This window comes from Pararge aegeria, chromosome 12 (genome assembly GCF_905163445.1).
Source record: "Pararge aegeria chromosome 12, ilParAegt1.1, whole genome shotgun sequence".
Taxonomy (NCBI): Eukaryota; Metazoa; Arthropoda; class Insecta; order Lepidoptera; family Nymphalidae; genus Pararge; species Pararge aegeria.
In genome coordinates this window covers 1,807,039-1,829,228 of record NC_053191.1, presented here as the reverse complement: position 1 = coordinate 1,829,228, position 22,190 = coordinate 1,807,039, and the positions used below count along the sequence as shown (strand labels likewise).

Here is a 22,190-nt window from a genome sequence, read left to right as displayed (position 1 = left end):
TATTGGTAATATAAAAAATATTCAAAAATTATTCTGTTAAGTTACTAATGCCTCTTTTCACTAACGACGAACGAGGCAATGCCTTAATAGGTACCGCTTAATCTAAGGAGATTCCTAGCCATACATCGACCTTTCACCAATAGTTATAACCTAAGAGTTAATAAACATTTTTTTCCAGAGACATCACCTAAATTATTAGGCATTCGATTTAGGCCATTCCTAGGTTTAGTGAGAACGTTTAACGAGAAAGGTTTATTTTTCCTGTCGCAATGTAATGGCTTACTTTCATGTATGTACCTGTAACAAACAATACATTAAAATTAATAAAATAGCACCCAATAATTTTATTATCATCATAATGCATGGCCAGTTTCATACTTATCGGATGAATAGCATAGAAGTCAAACCAAATAATAATAATATCAGGTAAGTTCATGTTATCAAAATTATACCCATGCCTTGTGATTTTTATACCCCGAAGCAATCACGACGGGTGTTATAAATTTAAAGTCTCTAGGTGTGTATCAGTCTGTGGCATTGTATATCCCGAACGGATGAACCGATTTTGTTTTTTTAGATCTATGTTTGATAAAAATCGTTTCAAGATGGCCGCCAATCGCCACCACATAATTGCGCATTTGCCAATTCCCTCAATATAGGTATCAAATGAAAAGGTTTCCCTACTAGAATTCGTGGCAGAAATAATAATAGATTTATTTTACTAGCGGACCCCCGCGACTTCGTCCGCGTATGAGTCAACCTTAAAAAATAGTCGTAGTATGTTGGCGCCTGCCGTCTGTTCTTTAAATTGAAGAAACCGTGGCGCGCATACTAGCCCTATTGGACGAATGGTGTATCTAAGAAAATTAAAAAAAAAAAAAAAACTATTACATATTCAAGCCAATCCTTACACAAACTGAACTCAATATCAATGGCTGAAGTTTTAACTTTGCAGGGCGAGAGGGGAAATTGAAATTTTTCCCAGCTCAACTTGTGCAATAATTCTAAACTTTGCCTACAAACGGTAAAACTTTATGCGATTATATGTAGGTATCCATGCACATTTGGAAAAAACTGTTTCTGCACGCACTAAGACAGTATTAAATTAAACATTACCTAACTGTAAAATCATTACTACACATTCATCATCATCTCATTAACCCTTTACCGGCCCACCACAGAGCACGGGTCTCCTCCCACTATGGGACCCCTTCCCATACCTTCCCTAAGACCGTAGTCGCATTTTTAAAGAACCTTTTCATATAGTATTTACCAGCAGTTTTATAATTGCGAGAGAGACTCCTCAATTATCTAGTTGGTGTAGCAGTAAAGTATTCACAATATTATTATAGGAAGACAAACTTCTTCTTCTTCTTCTTGCGGTGCCTCTCCGACTAGCGAAGGTTGGCAGTCAGCTTCGTAAATTCTTGTCTATCTTTCGCGAGGCGAAATAATTCTGCTGCACTCGCGATTCCAGTCCACTCTCTGATATTACGAAGCCAGGACTTTTTTCTGCGACCAACGCCTCTTCTTCCTGCAACCTTTCCCATCATAATAAGTTGAAGGAGCTCATATCTCTCGTGCCTTAGCACGTGCCCCAGATATGCAACTTTTCTGATCTTGATGGTGTGCAAAAGTTCACGCCGTTGGTTGACGCGTCGCAGAACTTCCTCATTGGATACTTTGAGAGTGAAACTAATGGCTAACATACGTCTGAATGTCCACATCTCAAATGCTTCTATGCGTTTCCTGAGGTCTTCTTTAATAGTCCAAGCCTCGCATCCATATAGCAGTATGGGCCAGATGTAACAATGCAGGAGTCGAATGCGAAATGAAGACAAACTTACAATTTCGTAAGTAGGTAGGTAGGAAGGTAGATTATATTTATTTATATGTACATATAGGCAAGAATACGTTAACTTTTTTTAATTTTATATGCTATGCTAGCCATAGCATAGTTAATAGTTTATTTACTTGAAACCTTGTCCAAGACCAACATACCTAGTATCTCAACTTCAATTGGGCTCACATATCAATATTTTATCACGCGTATGCTGCGAACAGGCAGTTCTGCAGCATACGCGGTAAAAAAGATTCGTCATATGACAAATATAGAAACTGCTAGGCTAGTGTATTTAAGTTATTTTCATAGCATTATCTCCTACGGCATTTTATTATGGGGTAATGCTGCTGATATAGATTCTATTTTCGTCCTGCAGAAAAGGGCTGTTCGTGCGATATATAAAATGGGCCCAAGAGAGTCATTAAGGGATAAATTTAAAGAAGTTAAAATAATAACGTTGCATAATCAGTACATATTTAAATTTTTTAAGCTCGTTGTGCAGTTTACTAGGCTACATAAAACTTATAATTAATTCAATTGCATAATATTATTTTATAACAAATTACTCCTCTCTCACTTTCTTTCAATAAGTTCAAAGTTTATATAAAACGTAAGCTTACAGAAAAATCCTATTATAATGTTAAGGATTACTTAAACGATAAAAATGCTTGGGTGTGAATTGCTCTAACTTCAAAGCTTAATAATAATTTACTGTGAGATGGTGATAACAAAAAAAAAATTAGCCGGCTAAGTTTCTTGTGGGCTCGTCTTAAACCAGGGCGCGTTTGGAACCCTCTTAACTTTAGGTTTAAGTTGGCGAACGAAGTAATCACCATCCCCTTACAATTAGGTAAACATATAATATGAACGCTTCATAAATGCCCTTGATAGGCCTACATGAATAAAGAAATTTTGAATTGAATCTACTTTTGTTGCAGTAGGTACGTACGTACTTTTCACAATATATCATGGAATTCCGCAAAGTAACGCCTGCTTCTATCCAATGTACCTACGTACTATTAACTATTCCGTGTTTTATGAAGAAATCTTTAGAAATGGAGACGATGCTTTCCGAGTGAAATGAACGAGCGACCGCGAAAATTATTAGGCAGAATAAAGCCTTAGCAGCAAACTTTTCACCTAACGATCGGTATAGCTCTTCAATAACAAAGAAAGTAAGTTAAACTGAATATTGATAAAAACTTCGAATTAATCGAACACGGGACCTGCAACTTAAATACCACGCAGTGCACACCGCTGCGTTACGAAGGTCAAGTTTTATACTAACTAACTTACCTACCTAACACTGAAAAACAAAAAGTTCGATTAACTACCAACTCATTGTTTATTCATATCAGAAAATAATAATACCTGCAACATTATTATAAATATTTATATGCGGAAATATTAATTAATTAAAAATGATAGTAGGTCCCACCTACATAACAAATGTAAATTCTTTTAGGAATTATTTCAAAGAGAGTTGTGTTGCGGAACGACCAGGCGGCGGCGACAGCGCGGTTCGTCGACTCACGATTGCGGTTTGCGACGTTGCCGCTCCGGCTTGCAGTGGCTGCGGCCTTGGCCGTCGCTCTTAGCTCAATGCAATAAGGATCTAATTCGTGTGCGCCGCGCGGACGGTGGAACGCGTCCTATCGCAGCCCGTGTTAGCGTCATTCCGCGCGGTTTCGTCGCATCAGTTTGACGCTCACGTTCCAACGTTGAAGTGTATTTGCTAGAATTTGTTGTGTTAAAACTGTGTTAAACTCAATAACGGGGTTTATGGGCACGTCCGTGTTACTATAACGGGATTGGCACGGGAAGTGATTCTAATCATTTAAAGTTCGAATGTCGTGATAAAAAACTGGTGCGTGCAACTGCGACACCTACCAACCGCTGCGTTTTAGAACTACGTCTGACCAAACTCAACTGTAACATGGTCGGATGGTTGGTGCTTGGCATTAACCAATCTGAAACGTCTATTATTAGGTACCTACTTTGTGGTGCTATATTTTAAGACAATATCCTAGTGTTTAACATTTTATATTTGATTTTAGCTAGCACTCTTTGTAGGCCTTATAGGTAAGCAGAACTAAACTAACATTAACTGTTATGTATTTTTTTCTCATAATCATATTAGGTATAAGCTAGCGATTGCCTTCATCTTCGTCTGAATACAACACCTGAAAAGTTCCCATACGAGTAACCTGTCATCTCCTATTCTACACATATATATGTTTACTAAGACTTGTAACTGTAGATTTTATTTAATGTCTCTTACTTTTAACATATTAATAAAGCTTTAAAATGCGATCTTCATTGTCCGTGTAATCTTCTGCTTGCCTAAGTACATTGCAAAGTGAGTCTGTTGCTTTAATTCTTTCTCACATTGGTCAGAGATAATGAGTAAAGGAATGCATCAATATCATTAATTTGGGTCCATTCCATAGTATCTTCTTCTGAAAAGCGAGTTTTTGTTTTGTTACAGTATAAAAGTGAACATGTCGACATATTCGCTGGACGCAGAGAAGTTCATCGCAGAAATCAAGAAGCATAGAGAGCTGTGGGACGTGGACTCCAAGGGCAAGCCCTTTAGGAACAGCGCCAAGGAGAAGGCCTGGTGCGCGGTCGCCAGGGTTTTCATTCAGGACTTCGACGCGCTCACTAAACCCGAACAGGCCGAAGTTTGTGAGTAACCTATACGTTTTCCTCTTCTGATGCTACTGGCGAAGATAGGCAGTGGACAATGTCTAAGTTGGCACAAGTGTAATAGATGCGACTTACTCCATATAGGTAGTCATTCTATTACTATTCTCTAAGTCTAAAGTTTGCAAGTGTGTTTTTTTGTGATTATTTACTAAAAAAATGAGCAAACCTGATATCTAAACATTTAAAAAATTAATTTCATGCAATTAAGTAGATAAGTATAGGCCTCTGATTGTCAATGACGGATAAAATTTAAAAATGTTTTCTTTCTGGTAGATCGCAAATTATACAACAAATGGCGCAACATCCGGGACGCGTACGTCCGGAACGTAAGGAGCACACGCGTTAATAAGTCCGGCGGCTACATTTTCATGAAGCAACTCACATTCCTCGACACCCGGTACAAACCCAACCCCAACGGCTCTAACAAGTGCGACGACCAATCCAACGACCCGACCAGTGACGAAGAAGATGACGCTAACAACGAAAACAACTCGGGCGAAAGCGATGAACCATCTGTCATAGAGCACCTTAAACGCCGCAGGGTTTCAAAGAAAAGGAAAAAAATAGAAATCGTTAACACATCGAGCACAGACACGGGTTACGTCGATGAAAGCCGACGGAAGAATTGGCCAACCATAGAAATAGTCGACCCAGCTATGAGCACTATGACTACGATGCCGTGTTCGGAATTCGAAAACCCGATTTCCATGTCGCGACTCAACGAAGAAGTCGGTAGCGAAGTTGTGTCGGTTGCGACGTTCGACGAAGACCGTTCCTTCTTTGATTCATTACTACCAGCAGTGCGGGAGTTCGACATGGATCAGAAACTGAAGTTCAGATACGAAGTTCTGAGAACAATCAAAGATATTCGATCGAGCGACCAGAGCCAGGCTTGTAAACCGGAGCCTACGTCTGCATATTATATTGAATAGTAATGGCTTGCTCTAAACTGGGTGCTAAATATATGAATGTGTTGGAATAATAAATTTGAAATATAGAATAGAGTCAATTCCTGGCAGTTTTCCATGGCAATTTTTTTTTTAACTATTTTAGAATTCGAAGATTCTAAAATAGTTAAGTTTTGAATTAATTTTAAAAATATACTGCGAACTAAGTTGCATTCTCACTTCAAATCCAACCACCCCAGACTTTTCAATAATTTGTAGAAATTGAAAACATTTGGCACGCTCTAAAATTGTGATATTTGCTAAAATCCTTCTATCGTAAATGGTAACGCAATTTAGGTATGTTATCCTGTAAAAATTTTGAATTTTTTTATTACAGTAATAATTTCGATCTCATTTGTCTAATATTATTTATTTGTGTTTTCTACGATGACTAAAATTAATACATTCATTGATAAAAGAAAAATTATAACACTACTTAAAGATCTATAAGACACGGTCTAATAGAAGTAGACGTCATCAAGTGAAGTAGTGCTATAATTCCGTGTTTCGATCTATCAGTTTAATGGAACTGCCCAGAGGACTGAATAAAATAAAATTCAGTTCAATTGAAAAAAAAAAAGAGACATATTAACGTACGACTTTTATTTCTTTTATTTGAGAACGGTTTATGAAAATTATTTCAGTTATTTTCATATGAAAATCTTAAAATATATAATAATACACAGGTAGCAGTATAATTCTAGACCTATTAAGGTTATGTAGAAAGGTTTATGCTTTGAATATAGTTGTGTTCATTGTAGCTGCCTATTTCAGAAGAGCTGAAATTAACCATGAACTCAGATTAGTTAAATTAAGGAAATCAACTAATTAAAACTCTTTCTACATATTAAAAATAAAAATAATAGAGAAGGTAAATATTTTTAACAATAGGGAATAAGGCATTTGTTTTACAAAAAAACCTTTAAAATCTCTTATATTACCTACCTAGGTATAATCTTTTGAACGAAATGAAAAGACAAAACGCGGTCGCGCGAGCTGGCAACGCCGCTTTTTATTAAATAAAAAATATTCACTCGGAGCCCGTGGCACTTCTATATTTTTAAATTTTAAATATGGCGTTTGAATAATATACCTACTGGACGGCGTATTTATAATCTGTTGGTCGAGATTCTTTATGTGTTTTGCAGCAATGCGTCAGAACCATATAGTAATATCGGATGCTGTTAAAAAAATTGCATGAAAAGGTACCTAATAGGTATTAATAAATTTGATAGGTATCTTATTATCCTACATAACTGCCTAGTAATCATTTGAATTGAGTCGTACGTCCATCCTGTTATTGACTATGATTCACATTGCTTTACTAACGCAATTAATTTATATATACAAATTGATTGCTATAAAAATCCAGAAAAATGTTAAAATGCTAAAATCTTAAATCATCCTTCTGCTAATCATTGTCTTTAAGGTGTCTACTCGGACTCAAAAACACGTCTCATCCACTGTAACTTGTCGAAGTTTTGCTATCCAAAAGTTGCATTAAGAAATGCTTGGTGTAGATAAAGCTAATTACATGATTGGAACCCCGACAGCTACCAGCTGAGAAGAGATAAAATTCAGTATTCTCAATCGACTAAACGGACATTTATGAAATATTCAACAATGCCGATCTAACAACACCTTCGAAAAAAACCCGCATGCATGAGCGCTGCGCTGTGATGTCATAGTCAGATAAAGTAGTTAAAGATACAACACCCCTTTTGCAACGGGGATAGTAACATAGAGTATCGTTGCCTGCTGCCAAACCGATTAACCTAAAAACTTTTCCATTACAATAAAATAGCAAAGCGAGTAAAAACTCAACCTAACATTCCTAGCCGACTGCAAAAAAAAAGACATGATGTGTGCGTGCGACCAGTCTTGGGGGCGTGCCGACTGTCGCAACAGCCAATCAGCAGCGACCATCGTGCAGCACGGCGCAGCCACGGCAGTCGCACGCTGCGAGCCGCGCCGAGCGAGCGCGCGTCATTTTTGTCGCAACGAGGAACGTCGCTTCGTAAACAAAGTCCATATTATAAACTCTGTGCTCGTGTATCGAATTTACGTAAACATAGGAGAGAAGGGTAGAAGTTATTGTAAAAAGTGTGTGAAAATACATAGTAAGTGCATACCTATATATTGTAAAGTTGGTTAAACTCAATCCGTAATATTGCCCGATTGAAAATTTTGTTATAATTAAAATTATATATATATATATTATAATTAAAATACTTTTAATTAAAAATATTTAATCTTTGGGTTTAGTAACATCCGATAGTACCTAATACGTAATCATTTCAATTATACCGAGGTATGTTTGACAAAGCTGTATGGAGAAGTTTCATTTTCGTTATTATTATTTTTGTGGTAGGTAATAAGGCCAGTGCCTAATATAGCATTAAAAAAGTTTTCAGTTTTCTTAATTCAACCTGTATGTTTTTTTATGTGTAAGGTGATTTACTCTGCAAATTATGAATTGATTTTTATATATTTATTGTTATGTCATAATTATTTTTTAAAAATAAGTAGTTTATTAGAGCTGAAACTTTTAAGTACGACTGTAGGCAACACGTATGTTCGTGTAGTACCCTTGTGTACGAATTTAATCGATAGACAATGTAGTCTGCAGCGATATAGGTCATGGGAAGTGTATTACATACGGCCGGTCGACTGGGATGATTCTCTTTGACATTGAAATCGTAACTGCTTACGAAATGCATTTTGTGACGTGATTTATGACACCTATTCAAGAACTGTCTATTATGACGCCATAATATGTAGTTACGAGAGTTTTACAATTCAAATGTCCCTTGTAATCGCGAGTGTGGACTCTGACCGTGTACGGATTGATTGATTCACGTTTGGGAACTTGAAATATTGAGGTCGCATACATATTTCGTCTGGTGGAGTTTTTAGAATGTTTCAATACGGATCGCGAAAACCTTGGTTCGATACCCGGTTCGTAGCTAAATCTGTTAGAGACGGGGATCTTTGCCAAGATATTACCCATAGCAGCCCGTGAAAATGGCGAAATAGGTGCCTCTGACAGCCACAGCCTTTGTTCCCGGAACTAACAAGTAATAACGTAATCGTCAAGGGTCAGCAGGAGGTCTAAGCCCTTGACTCATCTTTTACGACCCTGCTTTCGGAGTGAAGGCTGTGGGTTCGATTCCCACAACTGAAAAATTTTTGTGTGATGGACATGAATGTTTTTCAGTGTCTGGGTGTATTTCTATAATATAAGTATTAATGTATATTATTATAAAAATATTCATCACTATCTTAGTACCCAAAACACAAGCTTACTTTGGGGCGGATTGCGATGTGTGTATTGTCGAAGTATATTTATGTATCGATTTATTTACTGATAATCATATTCTTTTCGCTTCCTATTAGAAATCTGGCGGAGATGATAAAAACGACCATGTACCAGCTGAACCCGATCCGCCTGATCGAGGAGATCAAGAAGCGGCCGGGGCTGTACCGCACCGAGCACCCAGCTGACCGCGAGGAGAAGTTGCAGCTGTGGAAGGAGGTCGGTGCGGAGATATACGACGACTGGGACAGCTTCAACAAGGCCACGGCGTACGATCGGGGTGCGGTTAGCTTCATACTGCCTTTCAATGTTAATTATATAGTTCTCGCAGCTCATGGCAACAAGGCCATGATTGTTTTCAATAAGGCAACTGTATGAGTAGAAGAAACAGATAAAAGATATTTAACGGTTTTAATATGACGTTAGTTAATTTTACAGTTTATATAAAAAAGCAACGGTTATAGAATAATTATTTACCAAAGAATGTAACTTTTTGAATTCATCTTTAGTTATTATCCAATTATAACTGGTAATTTTATTAACAGAAACAATGAATTCTATAAAGTAGTTCATTCTATTTCTGTTTTTCTTTTGACTCACTTAAGAACGAATGTGAATCATATTTCTGGTGTGATTTTTTTTTAATTAACAACACAGACAACATTAAGTCACGTTCAAAAATTACTAATGAGACTTAGCTCAAAAATAAATTAGCAGTAGCATAAGACCCAATTTTTTTTGTGCAGTGCTGCAATTGCAAAGAAAATGGCGGTCTCTCCGCGACGCGTACAACCGGGAGCTAAGGGCAAGGAAGTCTACGCAGCGAGGCCACCGACGTGTTTATATCTACTTCAAAAGGATGAGCTTCCTTGGAGGCTTTGAGGGAACTGTGAGCGAAGAGTGAGTCTTCATAAAATAAAATTCATATCTTGTTCGCAATCCAGAGTGACGGAGTCCTACCATCGCTCGAAGCAGCATTATTATAAAATATATAAAAACCTCTATTTTTTTATCTTTTGTAAAAAATACACCCAGATGTAATTTTTTTTTTGTGAAAGGTCAAAGTAGCCGTTTAAGAAAGATAAAGACAAAAAATTACTAAACTTCTCTTCTGTTATGTGTAAAAAGTATGGCAATGGATTAAATCATTGCAAAAGATAAGATTTTACATTGGACGGCGCGCTCACAAATGTCCTAAAGAGAGATAGATAAGTGGAATTACGGTCCACCCCATCAGATTAACAATAAGCGCCTTTTGCTAAGAGCGTTTCAACTTTAATCCGGGACACAGAAAATTTTAATCAGGGTACGGCCTAGTTATAACTTCTGTTCTTGGTAAAATTCTGAACAAATTTTATGTACAAAACTACAAATAATATCAATAATACGAATTAGAATATTCTGCTATGATGACATTGACATTGTTATTGTTTTAGAAAAAAATTCTGAAAGAAATAAAAATACCTATTATCAAAACAAACACTTTAAAGCATGAAGAATTCCTCAATAAATTTAATTAGTGGGTATAGAATTGGTAATTCTTGTAAATATAATATAATCTCCCACAATTAGCTAAACTTGAAACAATGAACTATTAATTAACTAGCGAGTTAAAATAATTAGCAAGTTACCGTAGACGCAATAGACCGTGTAATTACTATACTATTACATGAAATAATTGAACATAAAGATTCATTGAGTTCGTCATACAAAATACATCTTTAATTATCAAAGCTTCACATGCCCTGGGTGGGCGATGGCAAACTTACGATGATGGCGCTGGCGATATCGATGGCGCCTTCTTTTTAAATATGAACTCTTAGCATTCTTATGTTCCCCACCAATTCATCAATCTATAATGTTTTAGACGATGGGGAACAACACTCTGAGACAAACTTCATGAAATGATTTTCAATAGCTACCACTTTACTTCTTTAATTGTGTCGTTAAATGCTGTTAAAGTATTTTTAAACAGCGGTTTTATTGGGTGATTGTAATTGTAATATTATTTCTTAATAAAAATAAGGAGCGGTTATATTTATAATTTTGTATTCAAAATTAGATAAGGAAATTAATATTTTCTAAATTAAAGTACAAATATTGTTACAGGGACGAGGATGGGAATGATATAATATTCGCCAATTCGCCCTCAGAGGATCCGGACCCCCTGTTCCCAGTGGGTCCGGAAAATAAACCGGCGGTCAAAGTGAAACGAAAGCGTCGCAAGAAATCCATTTCATCGTACGACGAAGCACCTGAGGAAATGGAGATGCCCGTATTTAACATGGATGTGGCCGAAGAGACCGACAGTGACAAGTTATTTCTAATGTCATTCCTGCCAGAGATGAAGCAACTGCCCGCAAACGTCAAGATGTGGGCGCGTGCACAGATAGCAAATGTCATGCAAGAAGCTGTCACTTGTCACTTCAACAACTCGTTTCCCAGCACTAGTAATGTCATGGACAGAAGTAACAGCATGGCGATGGGTAGGAACAGTCCCATGGTCAAACATAGGAGGGTAAGTTCGGAACAGTTTGGAGAAAATATATAGTTTTATAATATAATTACAGTCTTTTATTTGAAGGAAAAGCACATAAAAAACTATATATCAAGTATACATACATAACAAAACAAAATATCAGGGAGTACATAAAAGAAGACATTAAAATAAGGTTACTGAATAAAATTAAATATAGTAGAGACAAATACATAGAAACCCTAAAATAAAGGTAATATAATAAAATGCTACGTAGGCAGCGATATAATAAATACTATGTTACTTTAACGTACGTGTGGTATTGTTTCTCCCAAACAGAATAACGTATATGTGATTCATTTCATACACATTCGAAATGTTATGTTTCGTTAAATTGATCACATTTGAATTCGGTGAGGTGGAAATCTTTCATGATGGAGGATGGAAATCTTTAATGGATAACGAAGTTCAGTAGGTATATTTGGATCAAGAACATTGTTAGGATATTTTCCCCTATTTTTTATATAAAGCTTTACAATGTTATGGGGCTTTATCCATCAACTTTACTTGGATTAACCCACCTTCTAAAGTGAAAACTTATTTTTGCGCGGTACGCATATTTAGATGAGATAAAATTACTGGAATCGCAACACCGTTACGAGACGCAGCTATTTGAATTCTTGAATAGAGAATTTGATTTTGTTATGTCCAATTAACGCAATATTAGCACAACGAGATAGTTATAAAAGTACAATTGATGCGGTATTAACGAGATATTTAGATAACTCCGAATCAAAATTGTTATTTAATTTAAAAGTTTCTAATCTATATATAAAAGGCAAAGGTGACTGACTGACTAACTAACTGATCTATCAACGCACGGCTCTAACCACTTGACGGATCTGGCTGAAATTTTGCACACAGATAGTTATTACAACTTAGGCGTTCGGTAAGAAAGGATTTTTGAAAATTCCAACCCTAAGAGCGTTAAATGGGGGATAAAAGTTTCTACAAAATCCTTCATTAATGAATTTATTTTTCAAGTTACATCCATGAATCTTTGATTTTAAATTTTCGATTAAAAATAAAGAAATACGTGTTTCAAAAGTAAGAAAATTCCACCCCTAAAAACATCAAATAGGGGTTAAAAATTATCTGAAAGTTTCTGATTTTTAAAGTAATATCCGTTCATTTTTTGCAGCAAGACCTTTTTTAAACCTTTGTAGTTAAAATATACTGAATAAAGTATAATTGTCTTTACGTGAAATATCATTATATCATAATTTTACTACTGTAAATTACACACCCATGCAGACTCACACCAATACGCGGATAAGTTCTCCTACCTATAACATTTTGTATGCGATAAGTGTTATACCTGAAACAAACAGAAGACTTAGACTTAGATATTTATATTAGTTTTTAGTTGTGTGTGTGTGTAAACTTACTCTAATCTAATTAAACCTTTGGTCAAGTCAATAAAAAAATAATCATATTTTACCAAGCGGCAGTGTATGTACTATATAATAATTCTAGTTAGCAGATGTCTTCAAAATTACGCAGAGTTACCCTACCTCACGTGGTCACCACGCATTGTTATTACAATTTCTGTTTCACCTTATTAGACATGTGATTAGAAAGTAAACCTCTGTACATTGAATTCTAATAGTTACAGTTGCTACACTGTTTCTACACAGGTAGCTAATTAATTAATTTCGTTTAAACTACGACTGAATGGTATCTGCTTGTTAAACTGGCCTACTAGTTACAACACTTCCTATAAGTTTGAAGGCCTCTACAAAATTACCGCACTAATGCGTAGACAAAAATGCATGGTGGGCGTAATAAATTACGTAGGGTAATAAAAGTTCTACGTATAAATATTAAACACAAAAAAGACGTACAAACATTAAAGAACTGATTGATGTTTGTACATGAGCTTTTTTGTTCAACATTGACGGAAGACTCCACATCACACCGGCAAAAATTTTATTCTCCGATTATATCCAAGACAAGGGATAAAAATTAGCTTTCCAACTGCCAAATCAAGGCAAAGAGCAAAGGAGAAGTTTACGCCCGTTTATACTGTTACACTGTTACACTTAAATATTATTTCTACCCGATCGCCCATGCTCGGACTCTGAGAGTGGATAAAGCTGTGAGAGAAAATTAACATTAGGTGTATCCGTCCCTTGGAAAAAAATGTCCACTGCCCATGTTTGCCGCCAAGACAAGCGAATAATTATATACAAGTATGGAAATAAATTGATGACGTTATTTAATAAAGGTATTCATACTTTAACTGCTTAACTAACATCACAAATAACAGCTATGCGTGCGTTATTGCGAATGTCATCAATAACCGCGGCCCTGAGCCGGGAATCTCCTACTCAAAAGTCACAGCCACTACGCCACAGGGCCGCAAAAGATACGTTCTATATTTAAAAACTACGCACATAAGCGTTCACACTTTGTAATAAAGTTAAATATCGTAGGTATCACGGTCTCAATAAACAAAAGACACGTGTTCACATCGACTACAGCTCTATAGCTATTATGATCGTAGGTATTATACGTTTATTTGTGATAGGTATTCAAGTTACGTTGAATCAACGTGTAATCTGAAGGGTCAGCCACTCGCTGCCGGCCTCGCATCGACCGCGCGACGTTGCCACTCCGCACCACTTTCCCCGCGACGTTGCCACTCCGCGCAGACCGACTGACTGTGACTCGACTGTACTACAACTTCATGTTGTTATGACTTGTTGCTGTCTATTAGGTTCAGAAACCGCATGCATATTTTATTACATAGCGACTTGCAGTTCGATTTTTGAACTTCTTTGAATATTAAATTTATTTTATTACGCATATTTTAAAAAACTTTTAGACATTGCAGCTTCTGTCGACTCAAATTCCTAACTTACGGTTTATTACCAATCTTATAAATCTTATTAAATACTTATTTACCAATGTAGTTGTTTGAACCAATCGCCATTTTGTAGTGGTATATGCAGTATAGTAATGCAACTAAAACCAACTAACCTTCGAAGTATTAAGTTCGAATTTGAAATAACATTTAAACTTCTAACATTCAACTATATACCTACCTACCTGAAACTTCAAATAATTATTATTTCTGTTTACAGTGCATTAAGGCGTAGGGTAGTGTAGATATCTAGGTAGGTACTTCTATTTACTCTACCATAAATTAAATTACAGTCCACTTTCCTGTAAGCTACTACCTACATAATCCTTTTTAGAGATTTATGTAATGAAAGAATCTCTTTTATTACTAATGGATAGAGAAAAGCATTGGGATAGTGAGAGAAAAAAAAAGAAATGAAACTGCTGGTAGAAAATGTTTTAAACTGGTTCCTGCATTAATCATTGTAGGCAATTAGTTGCGCTGTGCTTTTTATGCTAGCTGCACAGAGTAGAGGAAAAAAATAGACAGTAAACCAGCTGCAATAAATGAAACAGGGGTGCATTTGTGTGAGCAATTCTTGTTCACTTATTCGTGTGATCACAAAAGATATAATAGCAGGCAGTTTTTGGAATGATCAATTTTGTTAAAGATCTGATTCGAATATGTAAATAAAATAAAAAAATTGGAAACAAAAATGCGATTGGGAATCTATAGAAAGCCGATTAGTGAATAGGGATTTGAATTGATTACGTTGCATATATCACTTTATAGTTCATTTTTGATCTAAACTTACTTTAAATTCACCTGCGTTAAAAGTTACGACGACGTTGTGAAAATACGTGAATAACTTGGACATATTAAAACTTGGCTTCTTGAGTCCCTGGGCTTTTGGTGAGTACTGTGGTCTTATAGTGGACGGTCCCGGGTTCGATCTCCGGCAGGGGACAACTTGGTCTGGTCTGGTGGCTTCGTAAGTAAGGTAATTTAAATCGCTTGGTTCGAAAGACGTCTTTCGATGTCATGTAGGAACCGATTTAGGGTATGGGTCATATAACTTATGTATTTATTACTTATGTATGTATTATTATGTACAAGTAAAGCTATGTCCGTTATTACGAACTTTATTCGTAGTGTGACGTCTATCTCATTCCGGTGCTCTGTGTTTCATGCTAAATGCTTTATAAAAGTTTGAATATGCAAATTGCGTCCCGGAGATAGAGAGAGTTCTTTCTTTTTACTCTGGTAGATAGATAGGTGTTTTTTGTAAATAACAAAACTGAATTGTTATTCTTGTATAGAAACTGGTTCTAGGGTTACGTAGTTTAATGGGAAGTCCAACAGTAGTTTATTGTCCCTTTTATATTCAGCTTATGTACTTCTTTCTATCTACTGGACTATGAATTTGGGAATGGAAACAAGTATAAAACCACGACGAAAACAATCCAGTGCGGTACTCCTGTTCGGCTAATATGGGCGGGAGACAGTTATCTTCCCACGGAGAGGATAATAATTTATGTTCTCCCATAGTTTCATCTACTCTCCGAGCATTGGCGCACAAGTGGCAATAATATCCAAATAATATATGTGTAATAATAAACTGGGGTAAACTTCTCCTATTCCATGTTCCCGTGCCTTAGCAGGCCGACACCTTAATTATTAAGAAAATATTTTTTATCTCCTATCTATGCTAGCCCTGCTGGTGGTGTAAACATATATAGTCTTATAACTTTTACCCTAACTTATTATATAAAGATTTATAAAATAAATCTATAACCTTAAAACTTATTTAAGGTGAGTCCGGTGATAATTTAATGAAATGATGAGATACAACCAAATTTCAACTGCTTATAACCCTTTATAAAATTGCTTTTCCCGAGGTTGGGGTTTTAATGGTTGAAGAGCTCTCCCAGCACTTCCCCATCAGCTTTTTTATTGTGGTGAACATAAATTGCTTAGCAGCTATAAACCATAATCGAATACTTATTATTGTATCGTTCCGGTGGCCATCCATGACATGACACGACACACATGACCACATATATGGCACCTTTCGAAAGAAGATGCACAAGTTCCTTTAAAAAATACTCAAATTGCTATATTTTTTAAGTCATACTTATCGATTGCAACATGCGTTTAAATAAGAAAAATTACCGTGCTGGAATGCTATTCACGTTCCGTCTCTCCCGTGTAAACAAAATACGAAGTTAGCCCACAACTAGATAACGCCGATTGGCGGAATACAACGCAATTAAAATATCACTTGCTTTAACGGTGAAAGAAGACATCGTGAGGAAACCTGCATGCCTGAAAGTTCTCCAGACATGTTGGTAAAGGCTTAAGGAGTCCATCTAGCCGCACTGGGGCATCGTGGACCAGCGAAAGTACGGCCAAAACACTGCTCATTGTGGAAGGAGACCCTCTTTTCTTTTTCAGCAATGGTTAATGACTCTAGATCGCGTCTGCTCGCTAACTTGATATTGAACTTGACATTTGCAAGTTGCTAATTCCGTCGAATTTATTTGGACATTTTTGAATTGTTTTAATGAACCAACGAAAAATATAGTTTTCTAGGGAAACAATAATTACAAACTAAAATTAATATTTACAATAAATATAAGCCGTCTAAAATGCTGGCGCTATTACCCCTTTCAAATGCTAGACTTAGCCGTTATATAGAATTAGCACCAGCGACGTAGGTCACCGACGTAAGGACCAATTTTTGGGACACGATGTTAATGAAATCTTTTAATTAATAGACCTTAGAAAGGGCTGAATGAGAAAGGACCGCGTGTGGTGGCGCGCTCTTGAACATACCTATCTATGGTCAGCTGTGGACTCTTGTAGGCTTTTTATGATAAAATAGTTGATTGGTTACCCGCCTCGCAACTCCGATGCGGGTTGTTGGGCTGCAGACACACAAGTTCCCTGCACCACTGGGCCAGCAAGATCTATTCTTGGCCGCGTGCTAATAACTACAGATGATAGGTGGCTGCTGCAGTGAGGCGCGGCAACGTCGCAAACCGCACTCGCTATGGCCGCTAGCTAGCTGTTGAAAGTTTCGTTTTACCCGACTACGGGAACGTATCTAGGTAACTATCTATTTACCCGTAATAAAACTTAAATATAAATAATAAAATATCATGGTATCGAAAAACATCAAAAAATTCCAAAAGCAACACTTATTTTGTTGATTGATATTACAAAACTTGTTTCACTGTTTCATTGATACATTAAATAAATAAATAAAAACAAACAGCCGCTTTTGGTTAACACGTTCAACTACAGATTAAGATGTATTCTAGGTTTAAATCTCGGCTCGGGTATAAATAAACAATGTTGTGTTTTCTTGCTAAAGAAATCTCAGTTACCGCTCGTAGATAGGAAACTGGTAGGAAGTATCAAAACACCACAATACAAAAATTAATCAACATGTGTTCAATCAACAACTTCAATATTACCGAATTTGAATTTATTTATTGTTACATTGTTATGTTACTTTGTAACATAAAAAAGGGTAAATATAGTAGTAAATAATAAATAAAAACATTTACTACGACAAGCTGTATGTAGTAAGGCCATTCAATAGATTATTCATTAAGAAAATGGCGTGCAAAATAATTAATAAAAAAACATTACCGTATATATAGTATATACAGCAATACCTATTTAATGTATCAATGAAACAGTGAAACAAGTTTTGTAATAGCAATCAATAAAATAAGTGCGTTGCTTTTGGAATTTTTTGATGTTTTTCGATACCATGATATTTTATTATTTATATTTAAGTTTTATTACGGGTAAATATTGTACTTATCTAAGTTATTTGGGGGAAACGTTATCAACTTAGGTGAAAAATCCTTTGAGTTGCTCATTTTTATCACATTGATATATTTTTTATTATCTACTAATGTAACGTATTGATATTGGATAGAAGAATGCGTTACTTTGCGGAAATCCATGATATATTATGACTTTACAATGTATAATTGTTGACAATTAAGAATTATTCATTGTGAAGTCAACATCTGAGGATGCTCCGGTTTCGGAGCGAAACGTGCGTAGAGGGGTACATTGCCGAAGATCTGTTTGGTGTGACTTTTTTTTCATAATATAACGTATTGATCACTGAATTCCGCTTTTAAATGTCAATGTTAACTTTTATCTTAAACCGCACGCATTGTTTTTTGAAGGTTAAGTATTTTTTCCCCTGTTAATGGTGCTACCAAGGTTTAGCCCAAGAACAATAAAACTCGTAAGATATTGTTTAGTCACAAAAAAAATACATGGGTGTAAAAAATTTACTCCGTCAACAAAAGTGAGTATACACACTTACAATTAAACTCACGATATGTGTGGTTTACACAGCGACTAGCCATTAGCTTGGCTTGAGTCTTTGTATCTTGTCAGTACGCAGCTATTGGCACAGGGGTAGTAATACTACTCTTAAAAGAAGGCTTCAGCGTTATATTGATACCACTTTGTTTCTTACCGATTTTTTTTTTTTTTTTTATAAAAAACTTCCAAAATGACAATCAATCAAACGTTGAAAACTCTGCCAGCAATAGTGTTAACTCTGTTGATTTCAAATGGAGTTTAATTGATTAACTAGTTGTTGTCCGCGTTTATTACGTTTTTTTACAAATCACGAGGTAGTGTTCTCCTGTGACAGTAAGTAACCAATGTCACTCTCCGTACTTAAACTCTATGTGGACAAACAAACAAACAGTCGAATGTATTATATTAGTTAGGATATTTACTTAGGTTACATATATCTCCCCGTTACCCGTCCTTATCGGTGGCACATATTTACAATGTTATTGGTAACATGCAATTTTGGCAAGCTGGTGAAGCTGTATGCAATAATGTAACATACCTAACTAGAGTTTCGAACCTTCACGATGCTTTATTGCGTGTCGGTAGGCGTACTAGTAATATCCCACAATATGCTAGAAACCACGACTAACGGTGACTGCTTTTTGAACCACGTGGGTAGAACAACGGCCATATTCTAAGTGCGAACTTACAATTAATAGATAGGTATGTAGTAAAATATTTCTAAACAGACAAATCCCTTTACCAATATTTGATACGAAAGGGACACTGAGCTCAGCAGGCTAGTTGTGCAGTAACTTCAATGCACGTAATTTAGTTGGAAACTTTGGTTCAACCCTTATTTTACATTCTGTAACTTTAATTTCCAACAGTCATGAAGTTCCTATGACTTCACTTAAAAAATTAAAAATGATGGCTTTTATAGTTATTTTACGGACATTTTTTATCAGTAACTAACGTTATTTTCAATCCACCGAATACTGAATAGGTCTGTTGGAGCCTGGACCTCTCTTGATCTATGGATCTGCCTCGTTGGTGTAGGTTTGGCGTGCATAATCCAACCATTAGTCTCAAGAAAACAATCTAAAATTTTGAGTTTATAACATTACGCAGTGGCACAGCGTCGTTACTCATAATTTAGTCTCAACAAAACAATCTAAGATTTTGAGTTTCGAACATTACGCAGTGGCACAGCATCGTTACTCATAATTTAGTCTCAACAAAACAATCTAAGATTTTGAGTTTCGAACATTACGCAGTGGCACAGCGTCGTTACTCATAATTTAGTCTCAACAAAACAATCTAAGATTTTGAGTTTGGAGCAATACGCTCGGGCAATGCACGGGTGACGCAAAGCTAGCCAGCATACAATGCAGGCTAGTGGCTACAATACAATAAATAATAATAGCCCGGCGGGGCGGCAACGTCGCTGCGGGGATGCCGGCCCCGCGCGGAGCGGCAACGCCGCAGCGCGATCGATGCGGATGACTAAATCAATTTGATGTTACGTGCAAAATGCTTGCTCCTGCTTTTTGTGAAATGTTTCCCTATTCAAATCAATGACTAAGGCAGCTTTGACGACCTTACTGGCAGAGCCGAGGGCTGTTTTAGTTAGATATAGAAGGTCTCGGGTTCGATCCCCGGCAGGAGCAATTCGGTATAATATCAAAATTTTCTCTGATCTGGTAGGTTGGGAAACTTCAGCGGTGGCTAGTTACCACGCTACCGAAAAGAATCTGCCACTGAGCGATTAAGCGGTCCAGTACGATGTAGCAAGGAAATCGATTTGGGGTATAAATATTATTACTGCCATACCTCTAACAAGTTATTAGACCGTTACCATCTTAAGACTTACCAGTGAAATTGTAGTCAAGGGCTGGCTTGTGGTGGAATAATTTAAAAAAACCTTGTAGAGGACCTGTTATTTAACTAAGAAAAAAGGCTGCCTATCATATGTTTAGTGGACACTAAAATGGCGATTAACGCTACTAACATTTATAAAATTCTACTTAGCAATGAAATACAGAATTTCAACAAAACACTTTGGCTTGTGATGACACTTTATGTACTCAGGAAATGTGGACATTTTAATGGTGAATGGGCACGCACAAGCTATATGACTATCTTAGGGCCTTCCATAATATTCTATATTCATGATTTAAATGCACTGCTATAAACAAACAGTAACTGTTACATATATTTAACTAACGTACAGATGTGCTTCTTTAGCAAATTTATATATTTTTAATACGATTTATTGCATTACAAATTCAACTGCGCTAGGAGCGAGTACAATTTATATGATCGAATAAAATGTTTTCTTCGATGGTTTTCTCCCTGGCTTTGTGAATTGAAGATATTTTCAGTTTTTATATGCACCTTTGGTAATTCAAAATTGAAACCATAACTTATACTATTCTATTAATATGTTTGTTTCAGATTATCATATTTATTTTAGGGACTTCTAAATTGGCATATGTGATTACATAACATTAAAAATATTTGTAATTTCAGTCAACGAAACTTGTTTCTTTGGACGACCAAATGGTAATTCGACAATTCCATCCTGAACTTTTATATATATTGAGAACGAATAGGGCTTTATGTTTGTTAACTTTAAGTAAATACTCACTGGCCATAATTTCTGTTACATTGTAACGACACCTTTACCCGTTAAGCAATTAATTTATTAATGTTATAACATTAATTCAAGTTGAATTAACCTTTTTGTGACACGACATGTATAAATAACGAGTTTCTTGTGACACTTTAGGCATAGTAAATTAGGTAACTAGTAGGTTTATACGTTAATACGTATCTAACTTCCTATTATTTTATACTGCAACTAATAATATAATAAAATACTTACCCTCTTGTCATCTGTTAAAATAATATATTTACCGTACGTTTATATTGATATAAAACACAACACTCTTTAAATAATCTTTTTATAGCTCTTAGTAAGCGTAAGCGCAGCTTTGCAGAACCAGTCAATTATTAAATCGTGATACAAGTGAAAAATTAAGGAAAAACACTAGATGTAGTGAGTTTATAATGTTAGTATATGAAACTTAACAGAGCCCTCGAAAATAAAAATAGTCCAAAGCGCTTAGCGATGATGGCCTCTCTAATGAAAATATAAAATTAATATTAATTGATATATTGGCACTAGAGAGTAGAAACTAGGGTAAAATTGTAATTATACCACTGAACAACAATACAGATATCCAAATTTACGTCTGCTTTTATAATGGTTAAAAAGGGCGCATTAAAAAAATAGGATAAGACTTGAATACCTAACTGCCCTTTCCTGCCCGCTGAGCTTTTACGTAGAACGTAGCAGTTATAAGGTAATTACAAGACGTCTACAGACATGCCAACTCTTACAAACCTATTTGTTTTGTTTTAAAAATATCTTTATAAATTAAATACTTGTATTACAGTTCATATCCTAGTGACTAGCCTAGGTTAAACAAATAAATAATATATTACTTACAGTTCAGCAGGTTACAATACCTTTTTAAAACTTTACAGCATATAAACTAAACATTTTTAACAAGTTATTAAGCCACATAACAGATGATTATATTTTGTTTTACGTAGAACTTAGTACAGACATACGTTTATTAATAAAATTAAAT

At 35.8% G+C, this 22,190-nt stretch overlaps 2 protein-coding genes across 3 annotated transcripts; both read left to right on the top strand.

The window, feature by feature from the left end:
- The first annotated feature begins 3,485 nt into the window (after positions 1 to 3,485).
- LOC120627803 lies at positions 3,486 to 5,853 on the top strand. 2 transcript variants are annotated; one of them, XM_039895849.1, is made up of 4 exons: positions 3,774 to 3,832; positions 3,901 to 3,925; positions 4,332 to 4,531; positions 4,826 to 5,853. In XM_039895849.1, exons 3-4 carry the CDS (start codon positions 4,345 to 4,347, stop codon positions 5,482 to 5,484), a joined length of 846 nt encoding a protein of 281 aa, XP_039751783.1. In that variant the 5' UTR covers positions 3,774 to 3,832; positions 3,901 to 3,925; positions 4,332 to 4,344; the 3' UTR covers positions 5,485 to 5,853. The 2 variants fall into 2 exon arrangements, with proteins under 2 accessions (XP_039751782.1, XP_039751783.1); XM_039895848.1 differs by lacking the exon at positions 3,901 to 3,925 and having other exon boundaries at positions 3,486 to 3,832.
- An 899-nt stretch (positions 5,854 to 6,752) lies between these two features.
- Positions 6,753 to 11,380, top strand: LOC120627804. The gene is made up of 4 exons (XM_039895850.1): positions 6,753 to 7,619; positions 8,896 to 9,095; positions 9,562 to 9,715; positions 10,925 to 11,380. The coding sequence occupies exons 2-4, from the start codon at positions 8,909 to 8,911 to the stop codon at positions 11,364 to 11,366; spliced, it is 783 nt and encodes a 260-aa protein (XP_039751784.1). The 5' UTR covers positions 6,753 to 7,619; positions 8,896 to 8,908; the 3' UTR covers positions 11,367 to 11,380.
- The last annotated feature ends 10,810 nt before the right edge of the window (positions 11,381 to 22,190 follow it).